The sequence below is a fragment of the Microcaecilia unicolor genome, chromosome 8 (genome assembly GCF_901765095.1).
Source record: "Microcaecilia unicolor chromosome 8, aMicUni1.1, whole genome shotgun sequence".
NCBI lineage: Eukaryota > Metazoa > Chordata > Amphibia > Gymnophiona > Siphonopidae > Microcaecilia > Microcaecilia unicolor.
Window position 1 is genome coordinate 111602902 of NC_044038.1, and position 27895 is coordinate 111630796.

At 45.4% G+C, this 27895-nt stretch overlaps 1 protein-coding gene across 1 annotated transcript in view; it reads right to left on the minus strand.

Moving 5' to 3' along the window:
* KCNMB1 (potassium calcium-activated channel subfamily M regulatory beta subunit 1) overlaps positions 1-27895 on the minus strand; it is an 87812-nt gene that overhangs the window by 24933 nt on the left and 34984 nt on the right. Inside the window, 2 exon segments of the mRNA XM_030212230.1 lie at positions 5186-5219; positions 5222-5357. Coding sequence (XP_030068090.1) covers positions 5186-5219; positions 5222-5252 — 65 coding nt within the window. The 5' untranslated portion in view covers positions 5253-5357.

Genomic DNA, 27895 nt, shown 5'->3' on the forward strand with positions numbered 1-27895 from the left:
CAGACAGCACGGAGAGGTGCTCATCTTTACAACATATATCTTGGGAGCGCTTCCAAATTTTGATGCACTAATCTAAGCACCATCCAGCTGATATACAAAATGAATTAACTGGCTGGGAATGGCTGCCAATTGGTTAACTCTCTTATCGGCGGCTATCAGTCATTTTCAGCAGCACTTCACTGGTTCTGCTAACGGAGAAGTACAAGCCGCGTTCGGGGAGGAGTCTGGTTAACTCTCACTATGCAGAGCCAACCAACCAGTGTTAGCGCATAAATAAGACCACGTAAATAGCTGTCTTATCTTTATCTTCTAATGAATGTTAGTTTTGAATATTGAGTTAATTGGGCATGCGCTAGCCAGCTTAAAAAAATTGAAATATTCAAGGCCGGGGCATATCTTGTCACCCGCATTAATTATCGGGATTTTTTTTTTTTTTAAAGCTGGCTAGCACATGCCCAGTTAACTCGATATTCAAAGCTAACAGATCATTCAATGCCAATGACCAGATACAGCCTGGCATTGAAAATCTGAGTTCAGTGCCAATGTTAGACATTAACAGCACTGCCTTCTGCTGGATGAATATTGGGGGGGGGGGGCATATATTGAATCTAGGGATGTGTGTGTGGTAGTTATTTATTTTTTTGTTTTGGGGGGGGGGGTGGAGTATGGCATGGGTGGACAGTGGGCATGGAAGTGTTAACCGGTTAGCATGTGCACATTACTGCAGGGTGCGGAAGAAAAGGACCACCAGCATGGAGGAACAAACAGGCCGCTACAGTGTCACAACAGGGAAGAGAGAAGTAGTGTTGTAGACGGTTTTTCAATATTGGAAACAGATGCAAAAATGTGTGTTCAAATGTTCGTTGAAGCGACTGCTTGAGAAAGCTAACTGAATCTGACCAATTTTTTTCTGATAGTATTTAAAATTTGACCATGTAATATGCTGGTGGCCAGTATAGTTTTGCAGGAAGGGTATTTTTTTAGACATTTGTGTGTATTCCTCTTCCAAAATGGGGAATACATATGTACATTTTGGTTCTATCCAAGTGCTTCCTAAACTAACCCATCATCTATACATATTACTACTACTACTACTACTACTATTTAGCATTTCTATAGCGCTACAAGGCATACGCAGCGCTGCACAAACATAGAAGAAAGACAGTCCCTGCTCAAAGAGCTTACAATCTAATAGACAAAAAATAAAGTAATCAAATCAATTAATGTGAACGGGAAGGAAGAGAGGAGGGTAGGTGGAGGCGAGTGGTTACGAGTCAAAAGCAATGTTAAAGAGGTGGGCTTTCAGTCTAGATTTAAAGGTGGCCAAGGATGGGGCAAGACGTAGGGGCTCAGGAAGTTTATTCCAGGCGTAGGGTGCAGCGAGACAGAAGGCGCGAAGTCTGGAGTTGGCAGTAGTGGAGAAGGGAACAGATAAGAAGGATTTATCCATGGAGCGGAGTGCACGGGAAGGGGTGTAGGGAAGGACGAGTGTGGAGAGATACTGGGGAGCAGCAGAGTGAGTACATTTATAGGTTAGTAGAAGAAGTTTGAACAGGATGCGAAAACGGATAGGGAGCAAGTGAAGGGTCTTGAGGAGAGGGGTAGTATGAGTAAAGCGACCCTGGCGGAAGATGAGACGGGCAGCAGAGTTTTGAACCGACTGGAGAGGGGAGAGGTGACTAAGTGGGAGGCCAGCAAAAATCAGATTGCAGTAGTCTAAACGAGAGGTGACAAGGGTGTGAATGAGGGTTTTGGTAGAGTGCTCGGAAAGAAAGGGGCGGATTTTACGGATGTTGTAAAGAAAGAAACGACTGGTCTTGGCAATCTGCTGGATATGAGCAGAGAAGGAAAGAGAAGAGTCAAAGATGACCCCAAGGTTTCGAGCTGAGGAGACAGGGAGAATGAGAGAGCCATCAACAGAAATAGAAAACGGGGGGAGCGGGGAGGTGGGTTTGGGGGGGGAAAATGAGAAGCTCGGTTTGGTCATATTTAATTTCAGGTGGCGTTGAGACATCCAGATAGCAATGTCAGACAAGCACGCTGAAACTTTGGTTTGGATGCAAGGTGAGATATCAGGAGTAGAAAGGTAGATTTGGGAGTCATCAGCATAGAGATGGTAGGAAAAGCCATGGGATGAGATTAATGAACCAAGGGAAGAAGTGTAGATAGAAAAGAGGAGGGGACCAAGAACAGAACCCTGAGGTACGCCGACAGGCAGAGGGATAGAAGTAGAAGAGGATCCACCAGAGTGAACACTAAAGGTGCGGAGGGAGAGGTAGGAAGAGAACCAGGAAAGGACAGAGCCCTGGAATCCAAGTGAGGACAGGGTATTGAGAAGTATGCTGTGATCGACAGTGTCAAAAGCAGCGGAAAGATCAAGAAAAATGAGGATGGAATATTGACCTCTGGATTTAGCCAGTAATAGGTCATTGGAAACTTTAGTAAGCGCAGTTTCAGTTGAGTGGAGAGGGCGAAAACCAGATTGTAGTGGGTCAAGAATAGCATGTGAGGAGAGAAAATCAAGGCAGCGGCGGTGAACAGCACGCTCAAGTAATTTGGAGAGAAAAGGAAGGAGGGAGATGGGTCGATAATTAGAGGGACAAGTAGGGTCGAGTGAAGGCTTCTTAAGGAGAGGTGTGACCACAAGCATGTTTAAAGGCAGCAGGGACAGTCGCAGTGGAAAGTGAGAGGTTGAGAATGTGACAGATAAAAGGAATAAGAGCAGGAGAGATGGCATTAAGAAGGTGGGTGGGAATGGGATCAGAGGAACAGGTGGTACATTTTGAGGAAGTAAGGAGAAGTGTAGTTTCCTCTATAGTAACTTCAGGAAAGGAGGAAAGGGATGAGGGGAAGGAGAGAGAGGGGAACGGACTAGTGGAGGGAGAGGTGGTGAAGTAGAGAAAGCAAGGTTTATCTTTTCAACCTTGTCGTGAAAGAATTCAGCAAGGGTCTGAGGAGAATGAAAGGGGAGTTGGGGGAGGGGGCACCTTGAGGAGAGAGTTCAATGTGGTGAAGAGAAGTCGAGGATTAGAGCCAAGAGAGTTGGACAGTTAGATATAATAATCCTGTTTGGCACGTAAAAGAGCAGATTGGAAGGAGGTCAGCATGAACTTAAAGTGTAAGAAATCAGCAAGGGCCCGAGATTTCCGCCAGAGGCGTTCGGCGGAGCGGGTACAGGAATGTAGGTAGCGGATATTAGAAGTCAGCCAAGGTTGGGGTTTTGTATGCCTTACAGGGCGGGTCATCAAAGGTGCAAGAGTGTCTATGGCAGAGGATAGAGTATTGTTGTAAGATGAAACAGCCTCATTGACAGATGTGGATGGTGCCACAGTAGAGAGGAGGTTTGAAACATGGGAGGATAGGAGATGAAGGGTCAATATCGTGAAGATTCCTAGATAAATTAGATAAGATAGGATGGGACTGGGAGGGAGGAGATTTAAGTGTGAAAGTTATAAGATGGTGGTCAGAGGAGGGAAGATTAGAGGCAAGGAAACTAGAGGGTGAACAGTTGGAGGAGAAGATGAGATCAAGACAGTGACCATTTTGATGAGTGGGGGAGGTGGAGCATAGTTGGAGATTAAAGGAGGACGTTAAAGCGAGTAACTTGGAAATATAAGAGTTGGAAGGATCATTAGCAGGAATATTGAAGTCACCAAGGATGAGAGAGGGGGAGGAAGGATCATGGAAGAAGGCAAGCCAGGCATCAAAGTCACTGAGAAAGGATGAAAGGGACTTATCAGGGGGACAATAAATGACCGCTATTCGAAGAGGCAGAGGAGAGAAAAGGCGGATAGAGTGGACTTCAAAGGAGGAAAAACAGTGAGATTGAGGTGGAAGAAGGGGTTGAAATCTGGAGGAGGGAGAGAGTAGTAGTCCAACACCGCCCCCACGGCCAGCAGGGCGAGGAGTATGTGAAAATAGATAATTGCCATGGCACAGGGCTGCGACTGAAGCAGAGTCATCAGGGCATAGCCAGGTCTCTGTTATGGCGAGCAGATGGAGGTGACGCGAGATAAAGAGGTCATGGATATAGGTGAGTTTGTTACAGATAGAGCGGGCATTCCATAGGGCGCAAGAGAAGGGCAGAGAAGAGGAGGGGAGTAGAGGAATAGAGATGAGGTTAGAGAGGTCGCGGTGAGATCTGTAGAGTTGGGATAATAGTTGGTGAGGGGGGCCAGTATTGGGATTGATGTCACCGGCTGAGAGTAAGAGAAAGAGTAAAAGAGAGCGGAGGAGAGTAGGAGAGGTGTGGCCACGAAGGCGTCGAAGGCGAGAGGTATTTAGGTGGAATGGGGAAGGCAAAATGGACGGAAGAAAGAGGCGGAGATTAAAAGCCAAGAGGGAGGAAGAGGGTAGGAGAGAAGGTGAGGTGATGAAGTCGATGGATGGGCAGTGAGTTCCTGTAGCGGAGAGAGGTAGGGGGTGAGGGAAAAGATTAGGAAAGGACAGGGCTAGGAAGAGAATATGAATAGGGGCCATAAATGACTGAGGTACTTTAGCAACTGGGAAGAAGATTAGATGTAAAGAGAAAAATGCCCCGGTGCGCAGCACCTAGAGCGGAGGCCCTGAGTGGATCGGAGTGGACCTGGGTGTCACCCCGGAGAAGGCTGTAAGGATATGCAGATGAGCTGCAAGTCCTCCACAGCACCTGAAAGGCAGCCGGTGGTAGAGCTGGGCACCTCTCAGCTGAGGAAAGGCTTACCCAGGGGTTAGGCCGAAGCCAGCATTCCTCCCCCTGAGGGTCGCCTGATCCTAGCCAAAAAGCACCTGGAAACTCTGTGCACTTGGAGCGAGGCCCTGGGAAGATCGGGGTGGAACTGGAGTCACCCCAGATACAGCTGTGAGGAAATGCAGAAGGGCTGCAAGTCCTCCACAGCACCTGGTGGGAGCGCTGGGCACCTAGAGCGGAGGCCCTGAGTGGATCGGAGTGGACCTGGGTGTCACATATTACAAATTTGCACATGTAATTCTAGCTTTTCTACCTGTATCTGAGATCCATGGTTAAATGCTGGTAGTTACACATGTAACATATGAATCGAGCTTCTAAAATTGCCAACTTTATGCATACGTTTTTGTGTATTTTACATCAGCTGTTTCTAATGTTCATTTCTGAAAAGACTTTAGTTGGATGAGGAGGTATAGAAGTATAACATAACATAATGATGTACATTAACATCCTAATTACCTCTTCATATGTAATGGCACGATGGTAAATCCCAAAGAAAGTATGTTATCACAGAACTTATGATCATTCCACTCCCCAGATACAGTGCTTCGGATCTCCCCCTGGCTTCAACGCTGCCATCAACTTTTTAACCATGTTCTCTTCTACTGTATTGCACTTCTTAAGACACTTTCTAAAAGAAGGAAGGTACAAGGAATCACTTTCTAACTTTTACGGATAAAAATACATGGTACATTTTTCTTTGGGTTAGGCTGGTTGAGTTTAGGTTTTATTTAGTTTGTGAGTGATTTTCTGGTGAGACTTCATAATGGTTTACGAATACAGCAGGATACATAGCAATAGAAAGTGGAAGTAAAATCTACACTGAAGGTCGGATTCAGTAAATGGCACCCAAAGTTAAGCACTGTTAAGAACTGACACCAACTCTGGGATTCTATATATCACACATTAATTTCTGTCTGGAAATCAAGCATATTATTCTATAACAATGCACGTAACTTAATGACTAGCTAATCAAAAAGGCCGAAAATCCGCACTCCTAGATTCACCTCGAACCCAACTAAGAGTCACCATTACCAGTCCTACCTACCCGAACTCAACCGAAGAACTCCACCACTAACCCAACATCCCACGCTCGCACCCGGACATTGATTAGAGCATCTCCAGCGCACCCGATTAACAAGGCAGAACAACTTACCCCACCGATGAGACTGAAGACTACAGTGAACTATGAGATATGATTAACAAACTGAATCTGAATCCACTATTCTTGATATGCTAGCTATATAAGGTCAATAATTCGAATAAGGGTAACATTGAATCACACAGCATTTATTGAATTGTAACTGCAATCTGCTTATGATTTTTAAATGCCATGATAGCTATATAGGTTCATAATCTGAACAATTGCAGCACTTAATTCTCAGCATTATACTGAACCTGTAACTGCAACTGAGTTAGCAGCATGAATCTTACAGCATAATATGAACTGTAATTGCCTATACTTTTAAACATTTATTACACACCCTCACAGTACTTTATTGAACCTAGAGCTGTAAGTTACTAAACCCTTTTAAATGGCTTAAATGCTATCAGTACCATACTAATCTAAAACTTTAAACGCCTAATAATACAGAACTATGATTTGCATTTAAATACCTATCTAATATAATAAAACGCACCCTCAAACGTTCTGAGGACAACGTTCTGTAAAGCCTTGAAGCCTGAAGCCTTGAAGCCTTGAAGCCATGAAGCCATTGACGTCACTCCCAGGCTGAAGGGTTCGCGCCGGATTCGTGGTGTGAAGCTTCAAGCCAGCCATCCGTCTTTGCCCGCCCTCGCCTCAAACCAAACAAATCCGGAAGCGAAGCGTCAGGGAAGGAGGCGGCGCTCCCGACGTCTAGCCTTCCCTTCGCTGTGTTCCGCCTCCTTCCCTGACGTTTCGCTGCACGAACCGCCACGGAGGTAAAGTTAAAACGAAGAGAAAAAAAAAAGGGATGCATGGATGCGAAGGGGGGGGGCATGCTAGAGATGCCGAAGGGGGGGGATGCATGGATGCGAAGGGGGGGACATGGAATGCGAAGGTGGGGGGAGAAGAGGCGGGCCAGGCTGGGGACATGGAGAGAGAGGAGCATGGATGCGGGGGGGGGGGTCATGGAAGGAGAGAGGGGACTTGCTGGAAAAGGATGAATGGAGGCGGCAGGGGACAGAGGAGCATGGATGGGCATAGAATGGAGGGCAGGGCTCAGGAGAGAGGGGAATTACTGAAATGGATGATGAAGGGGCCAGGGACGAGGAGCATGGATGGGCATGGATTGGGAGGGCAGGACTAAGGGAGAGAGGGACATTGCTGGATAGGGATGAATAGAGGGGACAGATGGCATGGATGGATATGGATTGCAGGGCAGGCCTCCGGTAGAGAGGGCAATTGCTGGATAGGGAAAAATGGAGGGGCCAGGTGACAGATGAGCATGGATTGGAAGGGCAGGACTCAGGGAGAGGGAAATTGCTGGATAGGGATGAATGGAGGGGACAGATGGCCATGGATGGATATGGATTGCAGAGCAGGCCTCAGGCAGAGAGGGGAAATGCTGGATAGAGAAAAATGGAGGGGCAGGGGACAGAGGAGCATGGATGGGCATGGATTGGGAGGGCAGGACTCAGGGAGAGGGGAATTGCTGGATAGGGATGAATGGAGGGGACAGATGGGCATGGATGGATAGGATTGCAGGGCAGGCCTCAGCAGAGAGGGGAAATGCTGGATAGGGAAAAATGGAGGGGCCAGGTGACAGAGGAGCATGGATGGGCATGGATTGGAAGAGCAGGACTCAGGGAGAGGGGAATTGCTGGATAGGGATGAATGGAGGGGACAGATGGGCATGGATGGATATGGATTGCAAGGCAGGCCTCAGGCAGAGAGGGGAAATGCTGGATAGGGATGAATGGAGGGGCCAGGTGACAGAGGAGCATGGATGGGCATGGATTGGAAGGGCAGGACTCAGGGAGAGGGGAATTGCTGGATAGGGATGAATGGAGGGGACAGATGGGCATGGATGGATATGGATTGCAGGGCAGGCTCAGGCAGAGAGGGGAAATGCTGGATAGGGAAATATGGAGGGGCCAGGTGACAGAGGAGCATGGATGGGCATGGATTGGAAGAGCAGGACTCAGGGAGAGGGGAATTGCTGGATAGGGATGAATGGAGGGGTCAGATGGGCATGGATGGATATGGATTGCAGGGCAGGCCTCAGGCAGAGAGGGGAAATGCTGGATAGGGATGAATGGAGGGGGCAGGTGACAGAGAAACATGGATGGCCATGGATTGGGAGGGCAGGCTCAGGGAGAGAGGGGAATTGCTGGAAAAGGATGAATGGAGGGGCAGGGGACAGATGGCCATGGATTGGGAGGGCACGGCTCACACTCTCTCTCTCTCATATACAATGTCTTTCTGACTCTCACTCTCACACACTCTGTCTCACACTGTATCACATTCACTCTCTATGTGCCACACAGTCACTCACACACTCGCTTGGTCTCATACACACACTCTCTCTCACACTGTGTCTCACATACACACTTGCACACACTCTCATTCTCACACACACACTCTCTCACAAACACACTCGCACCCAGACTCACTCTCTCTCTCACACACTCACACTTTCACTCTGACTCTCAAACAGTCACTCTCACATACACTCTCCCAAACATACACACTCCAAGGAAAACCTTGCTAGCGCCCGTTTCATTTGTGTCAGAAACGGGCCTTTTTTACTAGTAATTTATATTGCTTATACTGTACTGCTTACACTGTACTGCTTATACTGCACTGCTTATACTATAATGCTCATACCGTACTGCACTACTCATACTGTAATGCTTATGTAGTACTGCCTATACAGCACTGCTCACTACCATATTGCTTACAGCAACACTCTCTATATTAATGAACTATAGCAACACTGTAATGACTATTATTATAATGATGTCTGGTATGCTCTCCAACCTCTACCCTCTAAACATCCTTTAGAACATCCTTTAGATACGACACTGCCTACTGTTCGCACAGAATTTCATTCACTAATACATTCAAGCACAACCAAACACCACGAACCCATAGTCCAACATGAAGACCAAAAAACTACTCATGATAATTTACTTCCTCCCCCTAATCTACCACTTAGGACCACTCCCAACTTAAACAACAACCTACCACAATACATAAACCCTACAGACACCCATCTACAACTTACCAGACCAAAAGAATAACAACCACTAAAAAGAAAAACAATACACACGGAAATAACCAACAGAAAGGGAAGAAAGGAAAACAACAAAACCAAATACCAAGAAAACAGGCAACTAATAAAAATTAACACATCTACAGCCCGGATCGAACCTTAACATCCAATCCAACTGGGATACGTAATGCTAGGTCAGTAGTAAACAAAACAGAGATTATAACAGACTGGATCACCACAGACAATCTTGAACTCCTATTCATCACTGAAACCTGGATCCACGACCTTAAAGATCCCATAATCTTAGATTTATGCCCACCAGGATACAAAATTACCCACTGGACAAGTAACGGGAAAAGAGTAGGTGGAATAGCCATAATATACAAATCCGAGTTTACTATCACAACCACAGCTGAATCCATCATACCTCACTTGAAATTGCCTCAGTAAGAATCAGTCACCCAAACTTGCAGGAACACCTTAACGCAATCCTATTTTACAGGCCGCCAGGCAATTGGCAAGACTCCCAAATACACCTCATGGACTTCATCTCGAACACATGTGTCTCTACTTCAAACCTCATCATAATAGGCGATATTAACCTGCACCTGGAAGATCTTACCTTAACAAGCACCCAAGAATGCAAAGAATTCCTACAATTATGGGATCTTCACGTACCAAACGCACAACCAACACACACTAAAGGACACACACTAGACATTGTCACATATAAATTCGATCCAGACGTAAACCTTATACTAGCAGATACAAAATGGATACCCACACCGTGGTCAGACCACTACAAAGCATAATCTCCCTCCAATGGCGAATGAAAACCACAACTAAAAAACAAGAACGAAAAACTTACACCACGAGAGGAAAAATAGACCCGGCAATATTCTGGCAACAGATCTACTATAATGGATGGACAACAAGGGCAGACACAACCCAATTCCTCCTAGATTGGGACGATAGATGCAGAACAATATTAGACAACATTGCCCCAACTCAAACCAGAATCTCGCACAGAAAGAACCCAATACCGTGGTTCAAGGAGGAACTGAAAAAACTCAAAACACAAGTCAGGAAATTAGATCGTGCATGGAATAAAAAGAAAGCCGATCCCACACTTAACGCTTGGAAACAACTCTGAAGAAAATATAAATACACCATAGGACAAACTAAAAGACTATACTACAAAACTGAAATTGGACCAAACTACAAGGACACACACAAACTCTTCCAACTCATGAATAAACTACTAGACACCACACCAGTCACGAACAACAGCAAAGAGACACCAGGAGCTGACGACCTCGCGAAGTAGTTCAAAGAGAAAATCGTACAACTGCGACTTAAAATACCTGTCAGCCCCATCAAATACGCTGCACTCCTAGACTTTCTAGACCCAGACCCTGGAATATACCCAGCAGATAGGATCTGGACTGAATTCGAGATACTATCGGAAGATCTCATCTCCCAAATGCTTAAAAGATTTGCCAGATCTCATTGCAAACTAGATATATGCCCAAATAACCTTATGAAATCGGCCCCTAACGATACATGTGAATTTTATGCTACAACTTATGAATTTTATGGACTCTTCCCAAAGGAGAAAGGAAACCTTCTACTCACCCCTATACCCAAAGATGCAAAGAAAAATGCGAATGAATTAACCAACTATGGACCAGTAGCATCCATTCCCTTAATAACCAAAATAACAGAAGGGATGGTGACCAAACAACTCACAGACTATCTAAACAAGTTCTCAATACTACACGACTCCTAGTCAGGATTTCGTTCTAATCACAGTACTGAAACAGTACTAATTACGCTCATGACGAAATTCAAACAAATGATTGCAACCGGCAAGAACATAATACTTCTACAATTCGACATGTCAAGCGCCTTCGACATGGTTGATCATGGAATTCTACTGCACATCCTTGAATACTTCGGTATCAGAGGCAACGTCCTTAATTGGTTTAAGGGATTCCTAACCACATGCTCATATCAAGTGACATCAAATTCGATCACATCAGCCACATGGACACCTGAATGTAGAGTTCCACAGGGATCCCCCCTCTCACCGACCGTATTCAACCTAATGATGATACCCTTGGCCAAGCTACTATCAAACCAAAACCTCAACCCATACATATACGCTGATGATGGAACGATCTACATCCCATTCAAACAAGACCTAAAAGAAATTTCCAATGACATCAACCAAAGTCTACATATCATGCACTCCTGGGCAGATGCATTTCAGTTGAAACTCAATGCAGAAAAAACCCAATGCCTAATACTCACCTCTCAACACAACACGAACAAATTTGCCACTATCAACACACCAAAACTAAATCTACCAATTTCGGAAACCCTAAATATTCTTGGAGTTACCATTGATAGGCACCTAACACTTGAGAATCGCGCGAAAAACACAACCAAAAAGATGTTCCACTCAATGTGGAAATTAAAAAGAGTAAAATCATTCTTCCCAAGGACTGTCTTCCGCAATCTCGTACAATCATTAGTACTCAGTCATCTAGACTACTGCAACGCACTCTATGCTGGCTGCAAAGAGCAAATACTAAAAAAAAAACTCCAAACAGCCCAGAACATGGCAGCCAGACTCATATTCGGAAAATCAAAATACGAAAGTGCAAAACTCCTACAAGAAAAGCTACACTGGCTCCCACTCAAAGAACGCATCACGTTCAAAGTATGTACCCTAGTTCACAAAATCATCCATGGCGATGCCCCAGCCTATATGTCAGACCTGATAGACCTACCACCCAGGAATGCTAAAAAATCATCTCGCACATTCCTTAATCTTTATTTCCCCAACTGTAAAGGTCTAAAATACAAATCAATGCACGCATCAACCTTTTCCTATATGAGCACGCAATTCTGGAACGTGTTGCCACGCAACCTAAGAGCGATCTATGAACTGACCAACTTCCGCAAACCACTGAAGATCCATCTCTTTGACAAGATCTACCACAAAGATCAACACATGTAAAACTCCCCACATATATCCAGAAATGTTTAATAATGCCTTCTGTTATATTACTATCATGTATTCCATTACCATGCAACCCAAAATCCTTCTGTAACACCTAATGTCTATTTTCTTCCTATTTCCACTATCCATGATGTATTGTAAGCCACAATGAGCCTACAAAGAGGTGGGAAAATGTGGGATACAAATGCAATAAATAAATAAATAAAATAATCAGTGCTGTTAATGGGATGTTAACAAGCAGTTATAGGAAACTATTATAAAGAATAAAATTATAGAACACATAGACAAACATTGTTTAACGGGACAGAGTCAGCATGGGTTCAGCCGAGGAAAGTCTTGCCTCACCAACTTGCTGCATTTCTTTGAAGGCATGAAAAAACATATGAATAGAGGTGAGCTGGTTGATGTAGTATATCTAGATTTTAAGAAAGCTTTTGATAAAGTTCCTCATGAGAGACTCCTGAGAAAATTAGAGTCATGGGATAGGAGGCAAGTTTCTGGTGCGGATTAGGAATTGGTTATTGGGCAGAAAACAGAGGGTGGGGTTAAATGGTCATTTCTCTCAATGGAGGAGAGTGAACAGTGGAGTGCCGCAGGGATTTGTACTGGGACCTGTACTATTTAACATATTTATAAATCATATGGAAATCAGAATGACGAGTGAGGTGATCAGATTTGCAGATGATACAAAACTATTCAAGGTTGTGCAGACTGTGAACTATTGTAGGAAGACCTTAGGAAATTGGTGTCCAAATCGCAGATGAAATTTAATGTGGACAAAGGCAAGGTGATGCACATTGGAAAGAATAATCCGAATCACAGTTACCTGATGCTAGGGTCAGCACTCAAGAAAAAGATCGGAGTGTCATTGTAGATAAAACACTGAAATCTACTGCTCAATGTGTGGCGGCGGCCAAAAAAGCAAACCAGATGCTAGGAATTATTAGGAAAGGGAGGGTGAACAAGACCGAAAACACTATCATGCCTTTGTATCGCTCCATGGAGTGTCTGCACCTAGAGCACTGTGTTCAGTTCTGGTCACTGTATCTCAAAAAAGATATAGTGGAATTAGAAAAGGTTCAAAGAAGAGCAACAAAAAATGATAAAGGGGATGGAATTTCTCTCGTATGAGGAAAGGCTAAAGAGTTTAGGGCTCTTCAGCTTGGAAAAGAAACGGATGAGGGGAGATATGATTGAGGTCACCAAAATCCTGAGTGGTGTAGAATGAGTAGAAGTAAATCGATATTTTACTTGTTCCAAAAGTACAAAGGAAGGAAGTTACATGGAAATACTTTTAAAACAAATAGGAGGAAATAGTTTTTCACTCAATGAATAGTTAAGGTCTGGAACTCTGTGCCGGAGGAGGTGGTAACAGCGGTTAGTGTATGTGGGTTTAAAAAAGGTTTGAACAAATTCTTGGAGGAAAAGTCCATAGTCTTCTATTATTAAATGGATTTGGGGAAAATCCACTGTTTCTGGGATAAGCAGTATAAAATGTTCTGTACTTTTTTGGGATCTCGCCAGGTATTTGTGATCTGGATTGGCCACTGTTGGAAACAGGATGCTGGGCTTGATGAACCTTTGGTCTTTCCCAGTACGGCAATACTTATGTACTTATGAGATAGACATGGGAAGCAACTGCTTGCCCTGGGATTTGTCGTATGGCGTATTGCCATGTTTTGGGTTTCTGCCAGGTACTTGTGACCTGGCTTGGCCACTGTTTGGAAAAGAGGATACTGGGCTAGGTGGACCATTGGTCTGACCCAGTATGGCTACTCATGTTCTAATTGGCATTGTGTATTTTGTAACGTGGTGTGTGTAAATTCAAAGTCACATAGTTGAAAATGGGCGTGGTTATGGGAGTGGAATGGGGGTAGTGAGCATTTCTAAAATCTATGCGTGTTATAGAATACACCCACGCCACGCCTGATTTATACCAGGGTTTAGCCGCACTCAGTGTATTCTATAACATACACCTAAATGAAAGCGTTCTTGGTAGAATACATTTTGATTCCTGTACGGAAATTGAGGCGCGATATATAGAATCTAGCCCTAAGCGCCCATTCTATAAAGGTTGCTTAGTGCTAGGTAACCTTTATAGACTAGCGCTTAGTGCAGATTGTTGTGCCCAACTTTGGCCACGAGGACTTGAGCCTGCTGAAACCTGGTGTAAATCCTGGCTTCAGCAGCAGATGAGTCCATTAACTGATGGATTGTATCCGCCTACCAGCAGGTAGAGATAGAGAACACTGAAAAATCATAGTGCCTCTTGGACGGCTTTCCCCAACTGCCTTCAGTATTTCTCTATCTCCCAGCAGGTGTGGACGTAGTTTGATCAGCTCCTGGATTTCAGACTGCCTGGGGTGGATCCTGTGCTTTGCCAGTTGAGCAGGGATGTTGTGGCTGGTGGTGCCCACTTTAAAGGCATATAGGTTCGCCCTTTCCCTTCCTTACCCATTCCCCCCGGCTCCCGGAGTCCCTCTGTTGCATCCTGCCTCCAACTTTCCTCACAGCGTTAAAAATTAAAAAAAAAAAAAAAGAGTTCGCTTTTACTGCGTGGCTGTTCTGAGGCTTTTTCCAGTGATTCTGGTTCTATGCAGCTTGACTGGAGCTCGTTGACTCGGTCCTCTGAGGTGAGAGTGATGCCCAGCTCTTCCGGGGAGGTCCTGCGGACGCCATTCCGATCGGGGTAAGTTTTGGTGCAAAGCCGCCATTTTATTGCTATATTCCCGTCCTGTCGGACGATGGCTGCTGAAGGAGTTAAGCGCTGCTCCCGTTGTGGTAAAGGCAGATCAGCAGCAGGGCTGTTTAAAACATGCTCCTTAGACGCTCACACTAGTATGAGCATGGCGAGCTACGTTTCTTCCCGCTCGATGGAGCTGGCAGCGGGCGCCATTTTGGAAGCGCCGCATGCCTCGACCCTCGCGGTTGTGGAGGAGTCTGAGGGCAGGGGGATGCCTCGTTTAGAAGCTGCCAGAGGAGCTCCTACATCCGTTTCTCCTAATTTGGAGGCGGATAGTCATGGTGAGTTTTTCTCCCCTGAGTCTGTGCTTTTAATGCATAAGGCTTTCATGCTGAATAGAGCTCTGCCGCAGGTGTCTCACTGTGTTGCATCCTGGCTTCCCTCTGGGTGTTGATGCCCCGGGGATGGCTTCATAGGTTATTTCCTCCCCTGAGCGTTGGAAACATGCTAAACATAGACGGGTAAATTCCCCGTCTGAAAGTAGCGCATATCCTCCCCCCCCGTGGTCAGGCTGTGGAGAGTCGGAGGGATCTGACAGGCCTTCAGGGACGGATGATCCAGAGGAGGGTGCCTGTTTGCCACTGGATTTGGATGATCCCAATCTGGTTGGATTTTCCACCGTGATGAGCTGCCAGCTCTCATTACTGACGCCTTGCAGGCCCTCTCGATTGATGATCCTGCTGAAGGCGAGGCCTCCTCTGTTAATCTTAGGATGGCGAGTACTAAGAAGCCTACTCAGGCCTTTCCGGTGCATGACTCCATCCAAGAGCTTATTTCTGTTCAATGGTCTGACTCCGATGGGCCTTTGAAAGTGGCCAGGGCTATGGGTCAGCTTTACCCTCTGCGTGAGGAGCACTTGGCCCCTTTGGGGATGCCTAAAGTGGATGCATTGGTCACGGCGGTGACAAAAAAAGACCACTCTCCCAGTAGAGGGTGGGGTCGCTTTGAAAGACATGCAGGACTGGAGTCCGTGCTGAAGCGGTCATTTGAGATTGTGGGCCTTGCCTTGAGGGCGTCTATTTGCAGTTCCTATGCAGCCCAGGCATGTCTTTCCTGGCAACAGCAGGCGGTGGAACAGCCCGCCGATGGTGCGGGCCCCCTTTCCTGAGGTTGCCCTGTGGATGGAGTCGGCCCTGTCATTTTTGGCTGACGCCCTTTATGATCTGGTCAGAGCTTCGGCTAAACAGATGTCTGTGGTGGTGTCCGCCCGCCGCCTTCTTTGGCTGCGGCATTGGGCAGCTGACATGGCTTCTAAGCAAAGGCTGGTGAGGCTACCCTTTCGGGGCCTCCTGTTATTTAGAGAGGAATTGGAGAAGATTGTGAAAGACCTGGGGGAATCTAAACCCCAGCGGTTACCTGAGGATAGGCCGAGGCCTTCTTCCAAGGGTTCTGTGTTTCTCTCCTCTTCCAGACCTCGCTAACGTGAAGCTTGCAGGTATCGCCCGGGGCGCTCTGCTGGGTTTTCTCAATGTGCCCGTTTAGAGCAGAGGAACTCCTTTCGCTCGGACAAATGTTCCGCAGGGGCCGGTTCAAGGCCAGGAGTTTAGGGGCATCCTCCACAATGATGGGAAGCTGGTCCACTCCTTGCCTGCAAAAGGAGGACGTCTTTCCCTCTTTCTAGAGGAGTGGACCAAGATTACCTCAGATCAGTGGGTTCTGGACCTGATCAGAGAAGGTTACTGACTGGAATTCGGTGCCCCTGTGAGAGACGTGTTTGTGGAGTCCCGATGTGGCACTGCCATAAAACAGGTAGCGGGAGAGGAGACCCTACAAGTCTTGCTGCACCTCGGAGCGGTGATCCCGGTGCCTCCCGCTGAAAGCGGCTGCGGCCGCTATTCCATTTATTTTGTCGTGCCTCGAAAAGGCGAGTCTTTCAGACTGATCCTCGACTTATGAAGAGTCAACGAAGCTCTGAGTACTACATTTTTGCATGTAAACCCTGCGCTCCGTCATTGCGGTGGTACAGCCAGGAGAGTTTCTCATGTCTGTGGACCTAAAAGAAGCTTATTTGCACATTCCTATCTGGCCTCCACACCAGCGGTTCCTCTGCTTTGCGGTGTTGGGAAAGCATTTCCAGTTTCACGCCTTGCCTTTCGGCCTAGCCACAGCTCCCCATACCTTTTCCAAGGTAATGGTGGTAGTAGTACCCTGTCCTCACTTGGATTCCAGGGCTCTGTCCTTTCCTGGTTCTCTTCCTACCTCTCCCTCCGCACCTTCAGTGTTCACTCTGGTGGATCCTCTTCTACTTCTATCCTTCTGCCTGTCTGCGTACCTCAGGGTTCTGTTCTTGGTCCCCTCCTCTTTTCTATCTACACTTCTTCCCTTGGTTCATTAATCTCTTCCCATGGCTTTTCCTACCATCTCTATGCTGATGACTCCCAAATCTACCTTTCTACCCCTGATATCTCACCTTGCATCCAAACCAAAGTTTCAGCATGCTTGTCTGACATTGCTGTCTGGATGTCTCAACGCCACCTGAAATTAAACATGACCAAAACCGAGCTTCTCATTTTTCCCCCCAAACCCACCTCCCCACTCCCCCCGTTTTCTATTTCTGTTGATTGCTCTCTCATTCTTCCTGTCTCCTCAGCTCGAAACCTTGGGGTCATCTTTGACTCTTCTCTCTCCTTCTCTGCTCATATCCAGCAGATTGCCAAGACCTGTCGTTTCTTTCTTTACAACATCCGTAAAATCCGCCCCTTTCTTTCTGAGCACTCTACCAAAACCCTCATCCACACCCTTGTCACCTCTCATTTAGACTACTGCAATCTGCTTCTTGCTGGCCTCCCACTTAGTCACCTCTCTCCTCTCCAATCGGTTAAAAACTCTGCTGCCCGTCTCGTCTTCCGCCAGGGTCGCTTTACTCATACTACCCCTCTCCTCAAGTCGCTTCACTGGCTCCCTATCCGTTTTCGCATCCTGTTCAAACTTCTTCTACTAACCTATAAATGTACTCACTCTGCTGCTCCCCAGTATCTCTCCACACTCGTCCTTCCCTACACCCCTTCCCGTGCACTCCGCTCCATGGATAAATCCTTCTTATCTGTTCCCTTCTCCACTACTGCCAACTCCAGACTTCGCGCCTTCTGTCTCGCTGCACCCTATGCCTGGAATAAACTTCCTCAGCCCCTACGTCTTGCCCCATCCTTGACCACCTTTAAATCTAGACTGAAAGCCCACCTCTTTAACATTGCTTTTGACTCGTAACCATTCGCCTCCACCTACCCTCCTCTCCTCCCTGTACACATTAATTGATTGATTTGCTTACTTTTTTTTTGTCTATTAGATTGTAAGCTCTTTGAGCAGGGACTGTCTTTCTTCTATGTTTGTGCAGTGCTGCGTATGCCTTGCAGCGCTATAGAAATGCTAAATAGTAGTAGTAGTAGCTGCCTGTCTCAGGTGAGAGGGTATCAGAGTTCACCCTTATCTTGATGACTGGCTCATCAGAGCGGATTCGGCAACCGAGAGTCGTCTTGCCACAGCCAGAGTGGTCTCAGTACTGCAATCTCTGGGCTGGGTCGTCAATATACCCAAGTCACCTGACCCCCTCTCAATCTCTCGACTATTTGGGGGTCCAGTTCGACACGGCATTAGGGTTTGTCTTTCTCCCCGACCAAAGGCGGTGCAAGCTTCAGAATCAGGTCTGTCTGCTCCTGCGGATGCCTCGCCCTCGACCTTGGGACTTTGTCCAGCTGCTGGTGTCGATGGCGGCCACCTTGGAGGTGGTGCCTTGGGCGAGAGCGCATATGAGGCCACTGCAGATTGCCCTGCTTCAGCAATGGTCTCCGATGTCCCAGGAATATCAACGCAGACTAACGTTGCTCCCTGCAGCCCGACTCAGTATGGAGGGGTGGCTCTCCGACAGGATGCTGTGCCAAGGAATGCCTCTTGCGCTTCCTTCTTGGTGCCTGGTGATAACAGATGCCAGCCTTCTAGGCTGGGGAGCGCATTGCCAAGGAAGCTATGCTCAGGGTCTGTGGACACCCCTGGAAGCGGGGTGGTCCATCAATCGCTTGGAACTGAGAGCTCTTCCAGGCTCTTATGGCCTTTCAAAAAACTCTGAAGGGGCTTGCTGTCCAGGTTCTGTCAGACAACACGACAGCGGTGGCATACATAAATCATCAGGGAGGCACTCAGTACAGGGCTCTGGCCGCGGAGGCTGCCCAGATTTGCCGCTGGGCCGAGCTACACCTGCAGCTTCTGTCGGCAGCTCACATAGCAGGTCAGAGCAACGTGCAAGCCGATTTTCTCAGCAGGCATCAAATCGACCCGGCGGAATGGGAACTGGCAGAAAAAGATTTTCTTCAGATTTGTGCCAAATGGGGGACTCCTGGAATGGATCTAATGGCGTCAAGTGCAAACGCCAAGGTACCTTGTTTTTTCAGCAGAAGGGAGAGATCCTCACTCGGCGAGGTTGGATGCTCTGGCTCAAGCTCCTGTATGTGTTCCCTCCTTGGCCCCTGATAGGGCGAGTCCTACTGGGGATTCGACAGCACCGAGGTCTGGTGATTCTCCCCGCTCCAGATTGGCCAAGGCGTCCGTGGTATGCGGATCTCCGCCGGATATTGGTGCATTTGCCCCTAGTGCCGAACCTGTTGGTTCAGGGTCCAGTGTCTATGGAGGATCCCTGCCGATTTGGTCTTACGGCCTGGCTATTGAGAGGGCGCAATTGAGACATAAGGGCTACTCTAACAAGGTCATCTCCACTCTCTTGCAGGCCTGCAAGCGGTCCACCTCCACAGCTTATGCTCGGATCTGGTGCAAATTTGAGGCGTGGGGTGTTTCAAAGGCAATCACACCCACGCGGGCTACAGTCTCAATAGTGCTGGATGTTTTGCAGGAGGGCTTACAAAAAGGCCTGGCTTACAATTCCCTGCAGGTGCAAGTGGCAGCATTATCATGCTATCGAGGGAAAGTCGCTGGCTTGTCCCTTGCTGCTCATCCGGATATTGCCCGATTTCTCAGAGGGGTGCTTAGGCTCCGTCCTCCTGTCCGGTTGCCCTGTCCGGCTTGGAACCTGGGGCTGATGTTGAAGGCTCTTCAGTGTTTGCCCTTCGAGCCACTTAAGCGAGCTTCGGAGAAGGATGTGACTCTCAAGACAGTCTTTTTGGTGGCCATGACATCAGCTAGATGCGTGTCTGAGCTGCAGGCGCTGTCCTGTCAGGACCCTTTTCTGCAGTTCTCGGAGTCCGGAGTAACGGTATGTACAGTGCCTTCCTTCCTGCCTAAGGTGGTTTCAACGTTTCACCTGAACCAGCCCATTTTTCTTCCTTCCTTTTCTAGGGAAGAGTTCCCAGACTCCTTTGGGCAGTTACGTCTTCTGGATGTCCGCAGGGCGCTGTTGCAGTTTCTACAGATGTCAGATGACTTCAGGACTTCTGATCACCTTTTTGTCTTGTTGTCAGGTCCTCGGCATGAAGGCCCGGCGTCTAAGGCCACTATAGCCCGTTGGCTCAAGGAAGTCATTTTTGCTGCATATCTGCTTTCAGGTCTGTCTTCGCCTGAAGCGTTTAAGGTGCATTCCAGGAGAGCCATTTCCTCCTCGTGGGCTGAAACGGGTGCACTCTCTCTTCAAGAGATCTGTAGTGCGGCTACTTGGGCTTCTCAGCTCTCTTTTGCCCGGCATTATAGGCTGGATGTTGCAATGAAGCAGGACGCTGTTTTTGGAGCTCAAGTATTGGCTCGTGGTGTGGCCTGTTCCCACCCTAAGTAGGGATTGCTTTTGTACATCCCAACAGTTAATGGATTCATCTGCTGCTGATGACAAGGAAGGGAAAATTAGGTTCTTAACCTTGGTAATTTTCTTTCCTTTAGACACAGCAGATGAATCCATGATCGCTCCCTGTCTGAATTTGTTCTTTGTTCAGATCTTTCATGCAGATATAATCTCATTGGGAGAAGTTGGAAAACAGTTATCAGAATTTCTACATGATGTTCTACTACAGGAGGTTGAGATCGTCCCTCCTTTGATGCTCCTGTTCTGGGGCGATTTGTTTGCTGTGAGGAAAGTTTGTTGTTATACCTTTATGGTTCACTCTGCTTTGGAAATCTCAAATACTGAAGGCAGTTGGGGCTAGCTGTCTAAGAGGCACTATGGTTTTTCAATATTCTCTATCTCCACCTACTGGTAGGCGGATACAATCCATCAGTTAATGGATTCATCTGCTGTGACTAAAGGAAAGAAAATTTGCCAAGGTAAGAACCTAATTTTCCCATAGAACTAGTTGGTAGATGGGCGCATAAATGATCTTGTTGGATAACACTGCACCAACATTCTGGGAATTCTCCTGACCTGCCCATGCACCTTCCCTGGCCGTACCTCCTAATTTGCACATCAGGCAATGTAGGCGCAGTGTTAGAAAAGCACATAGGCTGTTCTGTACATAAGTCCTAATTAGTACCAATTAACATCAATCATTAACCTAATTGGTCTGCCCATGAATCTGGGATCCATGGCCAAATTTGATTGATCTTCATATAATCCGTGGGTGAATGTCTAACTTCACTTCATGTGTATGTTACAACTTGTATAGAGAGAACTGGGAGAAACAGGCTAAGAATGAGGGGAAGCCATTTCAAATCCCACAGCAGCTCCTATGATCTTTAGCAAGTCACTTAACTTTTTATTGCCTCAGGTACTGACTCAGCGAACCATCCAGGGCCAGAAATTACCTACTTTAAAGGGAAAGGGGATGGGACTGTGGTTATAATCAAAGCAGGGGCGTAGCCAGACCTCAAGTTGGGAGGGGGCCAGAGCCCAAGGTGGGGGAGCACATTTTGGTCTGCCGACTCGCCACCCTGCTCGTCCCATCCACTGCTGCCACTGTTAACATATCTTGGCTGACAGGGGTCCCCAATCCCCACCAGCTGAAGCACTGTCGAAACAAATACCTGGGCTGGTGGGGGTCCCCAACCCCTGCCAGCTGAACCCTTCATCCAGCGCTGGTCTCTGGCATTGCCTATGCTGCTCTCTCTTCTCCTCACGTCCGACATGCTCCTTTTAGTGAAATTGAGCGTGCTCAGTTTCACTAAATGGAGCATGCTGGACTTGAGGGGAAGAATGGGCAGGCAATGTGGCGGCGCTGGAGACCGGTGCTGGACGAAGGTTTCAGCTGGCAGGGGTTGGGGATCCCTGCCAGGCAAACCAAGGGCCCAGAACAAATTTGGGGGACCCAGACCCCCATGGCCCCATGTAGCTGTGCCATTGAATCAAAGTGGTTTACATATTATATACAGGTACTTATTTTGTACATGGGGCAATGGAGGGTTAAGTGACTTGCCCAGAGTCACAAGGAGCTGCAGTGGGAATTGAACATATTTCCCCAGGATTAAAGTCCACTGCAGTAACCACTATATTCATTGTGGATATCCTGAGAACCTGACTGGCTGGGGGTGCCTCCAGAACCAGGTTTAGGAACCAGTGTACTAGGCGGCTCCTCCACTCTACCCGAATGTAGACTGGTTCAATAGCTTTTGGGCTTGCAGGCTGTCTAAATGGCCTGATACCATCCTTAGAAGAAGGGGCTGAGTTTGGGGTGAGGTGAGATTTGTTGGAATGTAATTGTATTTTACATGCATTGCCTGTCACCTATTATTTCTCTGTGATTACTCTGTGACCTCTGATGTGAATTACTTAGAGAGGTCACACTGCTATGCAACTTCCTGTGGGGGCAGATGCAGCAGATGCAGCACATGGAGCACATGGAGCTCATGATCTCTCCTAACCTGAGAGGATCTATGGTGGTGTGAGCATCCATTACCATCTAAGCACATGGAAGGAGCTGATAATACAAATGTATAGTAATATGTATATATAAGCCTGTCTGATTATAATCTAACTACAAACTGTGAGTAAACAGATGTTTTGTTACTTCAACTTTAAAGTGACTCAGCAGTGAATTATTCAGGGGTGAATGAGAGAGAGATGAAGAAAGAAATTAACATTTCTAAAGCTGAAGCTGTGTGTACTAAAATCTGCTAATTATTTACTACAAATAATCCAACAAAAGGGTTATGGGCCCAGGGCCAGGAATTGAAAAAGAAGAGAAATATTACCAGGCAGAAAAAAAGGCCACATTTTTCTCTTAAGTTTTAAAGGAAAGATTCAGTCTGTCTCTCTCTCCCCCCACACAGCAGACAGAAGGCTAAGAAAATGGCTGAGGGAAGAAATTCACCATTTTTCTATTCTCTCAAGGTGCCTAAATTAACTGAGTTTAATTATCGGCAGTGGGAACTAAGATTCATATGTCTCCTTCGAGCAAAAAGATTAAATATATGCTTAGACCAAGACAGAACAGCTGAAAATATGGCTGAATGGGACAATGCAAACTATTATGTGAAGTGCATGCTTTTGGAAGCTCTCTCAGAGAAACAAGCCATATTAGTGGAGGGAAAAGATACACCAAAGGACATTTTATGTAAACTGAGAACTATGTATGCAACTACATATGCAAAGCAGCAACCAATTTGGCTAGCAGAGTTGAATGAAACCAAATTAAGGGATAAAAGTAAATGTAATGATCACATTATGCATCTTATGTCTTCATTTCAAAAGCTAGAACTTTCTGGAATTCCCATGTGTGATGCATTGAAAAGAGCATTTCTTTTTACCTCACTATCAAAGAAGTTTGATGTTTTTAGGTCTGTAAATGAGGCCATTGAAGGGCAATCTTTTGAACAGGCAACATCAAAACTAAGGCAGGAATGCATAATAAATGATTCTGAGGAGATGTGTTCTCAAAGCAAGTCAGAGAGAAATGAAACAAATTTCTTGGCAAAGAACAGAGGAAGGCGGAGCTATGGGAAAACTCCACCCAAGGGCAAGCTGATTTGCTACTCATGTGGAAAGGAGGGACATGTATCTAAATGGTGTAAGGAAACACAAAACACTCCCTCTAGCTCACCTAAGCCAATGGAACTAAAGAATTTTCAAACCAGGAAATGTATGAAGGACAAAGATAAACACAAGGGCTTTCTAATGGCAGAAAAATCTTTGACTATGGTAAATAATAATTCAAATGAAAGTACTTGGATTTTGGATTCGGGGAGCACATACCATTTAACCAATTCTAAGGATTTCTTTCAGGAAATGTGTCCAGAAGAAGGTATTCTTAAAACTGCAAACGCAGGGACTGCTAAGATCCAAGCAAAAGGTATTGGATTCTTAAAATGCAAAGTGTCTAATGAAGTTAAAGAAATTCCTGTAAGTGATGTCTTGTATATTCCCCAAGCAGTTTGCAATATGCTTAGTGTATCTACATTAGATAAGAAGGGATTTGTGATTCATTTTGAAAATAGTAAGTGCACAATCTCTAAAAATGATGAAGTGTATGCTGAAGCTTTTATGCATAATGATGTTTATAAGCTGAACATTTCAGGTGAAGCCTCACATATGGCGCAAGTAAGGAAGAATGATGGTAAATGTAGTCTGGAAATCTGGCATCGCCGCCTGGGACATCGTGATTCTAAGGTGATCCAGGATCTTTACAGTAAGCAACTGGCCACCGGCATTCAGATAAGTGCAGATGCTGGTAAAATGGAGAAATGCATAGACTGTGTTACTCAAAAAGGTGTGAGACCCTCATTTCCTGCATACACAGGAAATAGGAGTAATAAAGTGCTGGACTTAATACACAGTGACTTATGTGGACCGTTTAATATCCCATCATTGGGAAATAACAGATTTGTGCTAATATTCTTGGATGATTTCTCTAGATATTGTGTGGCCTATTTGCTGAAAGAGAAAAGTCAAGTCACAGACATGCTGAAGAAATACGTAGCCATGGTGAGCAATAAATTTGAAAGAAAACCAAAGGTTCTTCAGACCGACAATGGTGGTGAGTTCACTTCACAAAGCATGCACACATTTCTAGAACAAGAAGGCATTCAACATATCACAACAGTAGCTTATACACCAGAGCAAAATTCTGTTGCAGAGAGAAAATTTAGGTCAATTGTGGAAATGACCAGATGTATGCTGTCAGATAGCAATCTCCCTAAAAAACTATGGGGGGAAGCCATTCTCACAGCAGTGTACCTACAAAACAGAATGCCAACTAAAGGCGCTGAGCGCACACCACATGAGACATGGCATGGTAGGAAGCCAAACCTGTCACACATAAGAACATTTGGAAGTACAGCATATGCTCATGTACCAAAGCAAAGAAGGCATAAGCTGGATTCCACAACAGAAAGGGGCATTTTAGTTGGCTATGCTCCAGGACACAAAGGATATAGAATTTTGAATCTGAAAACTGGCATTGTTGGCATAAGACATGTTACATATTTTGATGAAAACAAAAGGGTTGATAAAGGCTGGATTATCCCAGATGAGCCTTATCATCCAGAATATGAAACTAGAACCATAATAGACATGCCAGTGTATATAAATGCCATACCAAGGCAGATGTCTGAAAGCAACTCACCTGTATCTAACGAGGAACAGGCAGAGGAAACAGACACAGAAAGGATCATTGAAGAAGACAGTACAGTTGGAGAAGGGGAATCAATTGGAGAAGTACTCTCAGATTTTGAGGATGCGGAAAGGTCAGACCAACCTGTTGTCAGACGCTCATCCAGGGAAAACAAAGGTGTTCCACCCCCAAGACTGTCTTACTTAACAAAGTCAGCAGAAGCTCAAGAGCCCTTAACATGGGATGAGATTGAGAAAATGCCAGCAGAAGAAGCTGCTGAATGGCATAAAGCTGCACAAGAAGAAATTGATGCATTGGATAAAAATAATACTTGGATTCTTACAAAATTACCTCCTGGCAAGAAAGCTATAGGATGCAAATGGGTATTCAAGTTAAAAAGGAATGCACAAGGAAAAGTGGAAAGGTATAAAGCCAGATTAGTGGCAAAGGGATATCTTCAAAATTATGGAGAAGATTTTGATGAAGTGTTTGCACCTGTAGTGAAACACACGACAATCAGAACACTTCTGAGCATTGCAGTCTCAAAAGGCATGCAAGTCAAACACATTGATGTGAAAACAGCGTTTCTTCACGGAGAAATAACTGAAGACTTGTACATGGAACAGCCAACAGGTTTCATAAATACAAAACAAAGACAGCTAGTGTGTAAATTAAACAAAGGTCTTTATGGATTAAAGCAAAGTGCAAAATGTTGGAATGATAAATTGCATGAAATATTGACAAATTTAGAATTTAAGCAAGGTGAAGCAGATAAATGTTTGTACACTAGGTGCACAAATGGACAATATGCATACATTTTAGCTTTTGTTGATGATCTGCTCATTGCAAGCAAAAGTGAGCAAGAGTACAAGGACATTGTAAAGTGTTTAAACCACAATGTTGAGATAAAAGAACTGGGTAATGTGTCATACTATCTTGGTATAGAAATTGAGAAACAAAATGATGGTTCTTATCTTCTAAGCCAGAAGCAGAAAATAAACGAGCTTATTGAAAGTTTAGGTATGCAAGATGCCCAAGTTGTAAGCACTCCCATGATCACTGATTTTCTGAAGGATGAAACAGTAAGAGAACCTTTACCAGATAACATCCAATATAGATCAGCCATAGGTAAGCTTTTATATCTAGCTACCACATACAGGGCTGATATAGCAAATGCAGTAGGAATTTTGAGCAGAAGGGTCAGCTCACCTACCAAATCAGATTGGACTGCAGTTAAAAGGATGGTAAGGTATTTAAAGGGTACCATTGATTGTAAATTAAAGGTTTCAGCCAATAGTAATCCAAAACTAATATGTTACTGTGATTCAGATTGGGCAGGGGATCATTCTGATTATAAATCCACAAGTGGATATGTGTTTATGTATGGAAATGTACACATTTCATGGGCCAGTCATAAACAAAGTATTGTGAGTTTGTCTTCTACAGAAGCTGAATATGTGGCCGTATCGGAAGCGTGCAGAGAACTGATGTGGATTGAAAAACTTTTGCTGGATTTCGGAATAGCTGAAAAGAGACCAATCCAGATAATGGAAGATAATCAGAGCTGCATCCGACTGTCACAGAATGACAAGGTTCAGTCACGCACCAAGCACATCGCAACGAAATACCACAACGTGCGAGAGTTGGTGAAAGAAGGGGTCATCAGTCTACACTATTGTCACACCAGTGAGATGACAGCTGACATCATGACCAAACCGTTACCCAGAGAACATTTTGTGAATCTGCGTATAAAGCTTGGACTTTGTATGAATAAATAATTGCATGACAGTTATGCATGAGAAGGGGTTTGTTGGAATGTAATTGTATTTTACATGCATTGCCTGTCACCTATTATTTCTCTGTGATTACTCTGTGACCTCTGATGTGAATTACTTAGAGAGGTCACACTGCTATGCAACTTCCTGTGGGGGCAGATGCAGCAGATGCAGCACATGGAGCACATGGAGCTCATGATCTCTCCTAACCTGAGAGGATCTATGGTGGTGTGAGCATCCATTACCATCTAAGCACATGGAAGGAGCTGATAATACAAATGTATAGTAATATGTATATATAAGCCTGTCTGATTATAATCTAACTACAAACTGTGAGTAAACAGATGTTTTGTTACTTCAACTTTAAAGTGACTCAGCAGTGAATTATTCAGGGGTGAATGAGAGAGAGATGAAGAAAGAAATTAACATTTCTAAAGCTGAAGCTGTGTGTACTAAAATCTGCTAATTATTTACTACAAATAATCCAACAAGATTTCCACTAATGAATCATTTATTGCTGAATAGGATGGTGACTGTGCTCTCTATATTTAGTACTGAATATATTTGTTGCATATAAGAATCAGCATTGGCTCAAAATCCAGCCCACCAAATATAAAAATATTTGAAGGGGGTAATTTCCAACTCTTTTATATTTCCAAGTTACTCGCTTTAACATCCTCCTTTATTCTCCAACTATGCTCCACCTTCCCCACTCATTAAAATGGTCACTGTCTTGATCTCATCTTCTCCTTCAACTGTTCACCCTCTAGTTTCCTTGCCTCTGATCTTCCCCTCTCTGATCACCATCTTATAACTTTCACACTTAAATCTCCTCCCTCCCAGTCCCGTCCTATCTTATCTAATTTATCTAGGAATCTTCACGATATTGACCCTTCATCTCTATCTTCCCATGTTTCAAACCTCCTCTCTATGGCACCATCCACGTCTGTCAACGAGGCTGTTTCTTCTTACAACAATACTCTATCCTCCGCCTTAGACACTCTTGCACCTT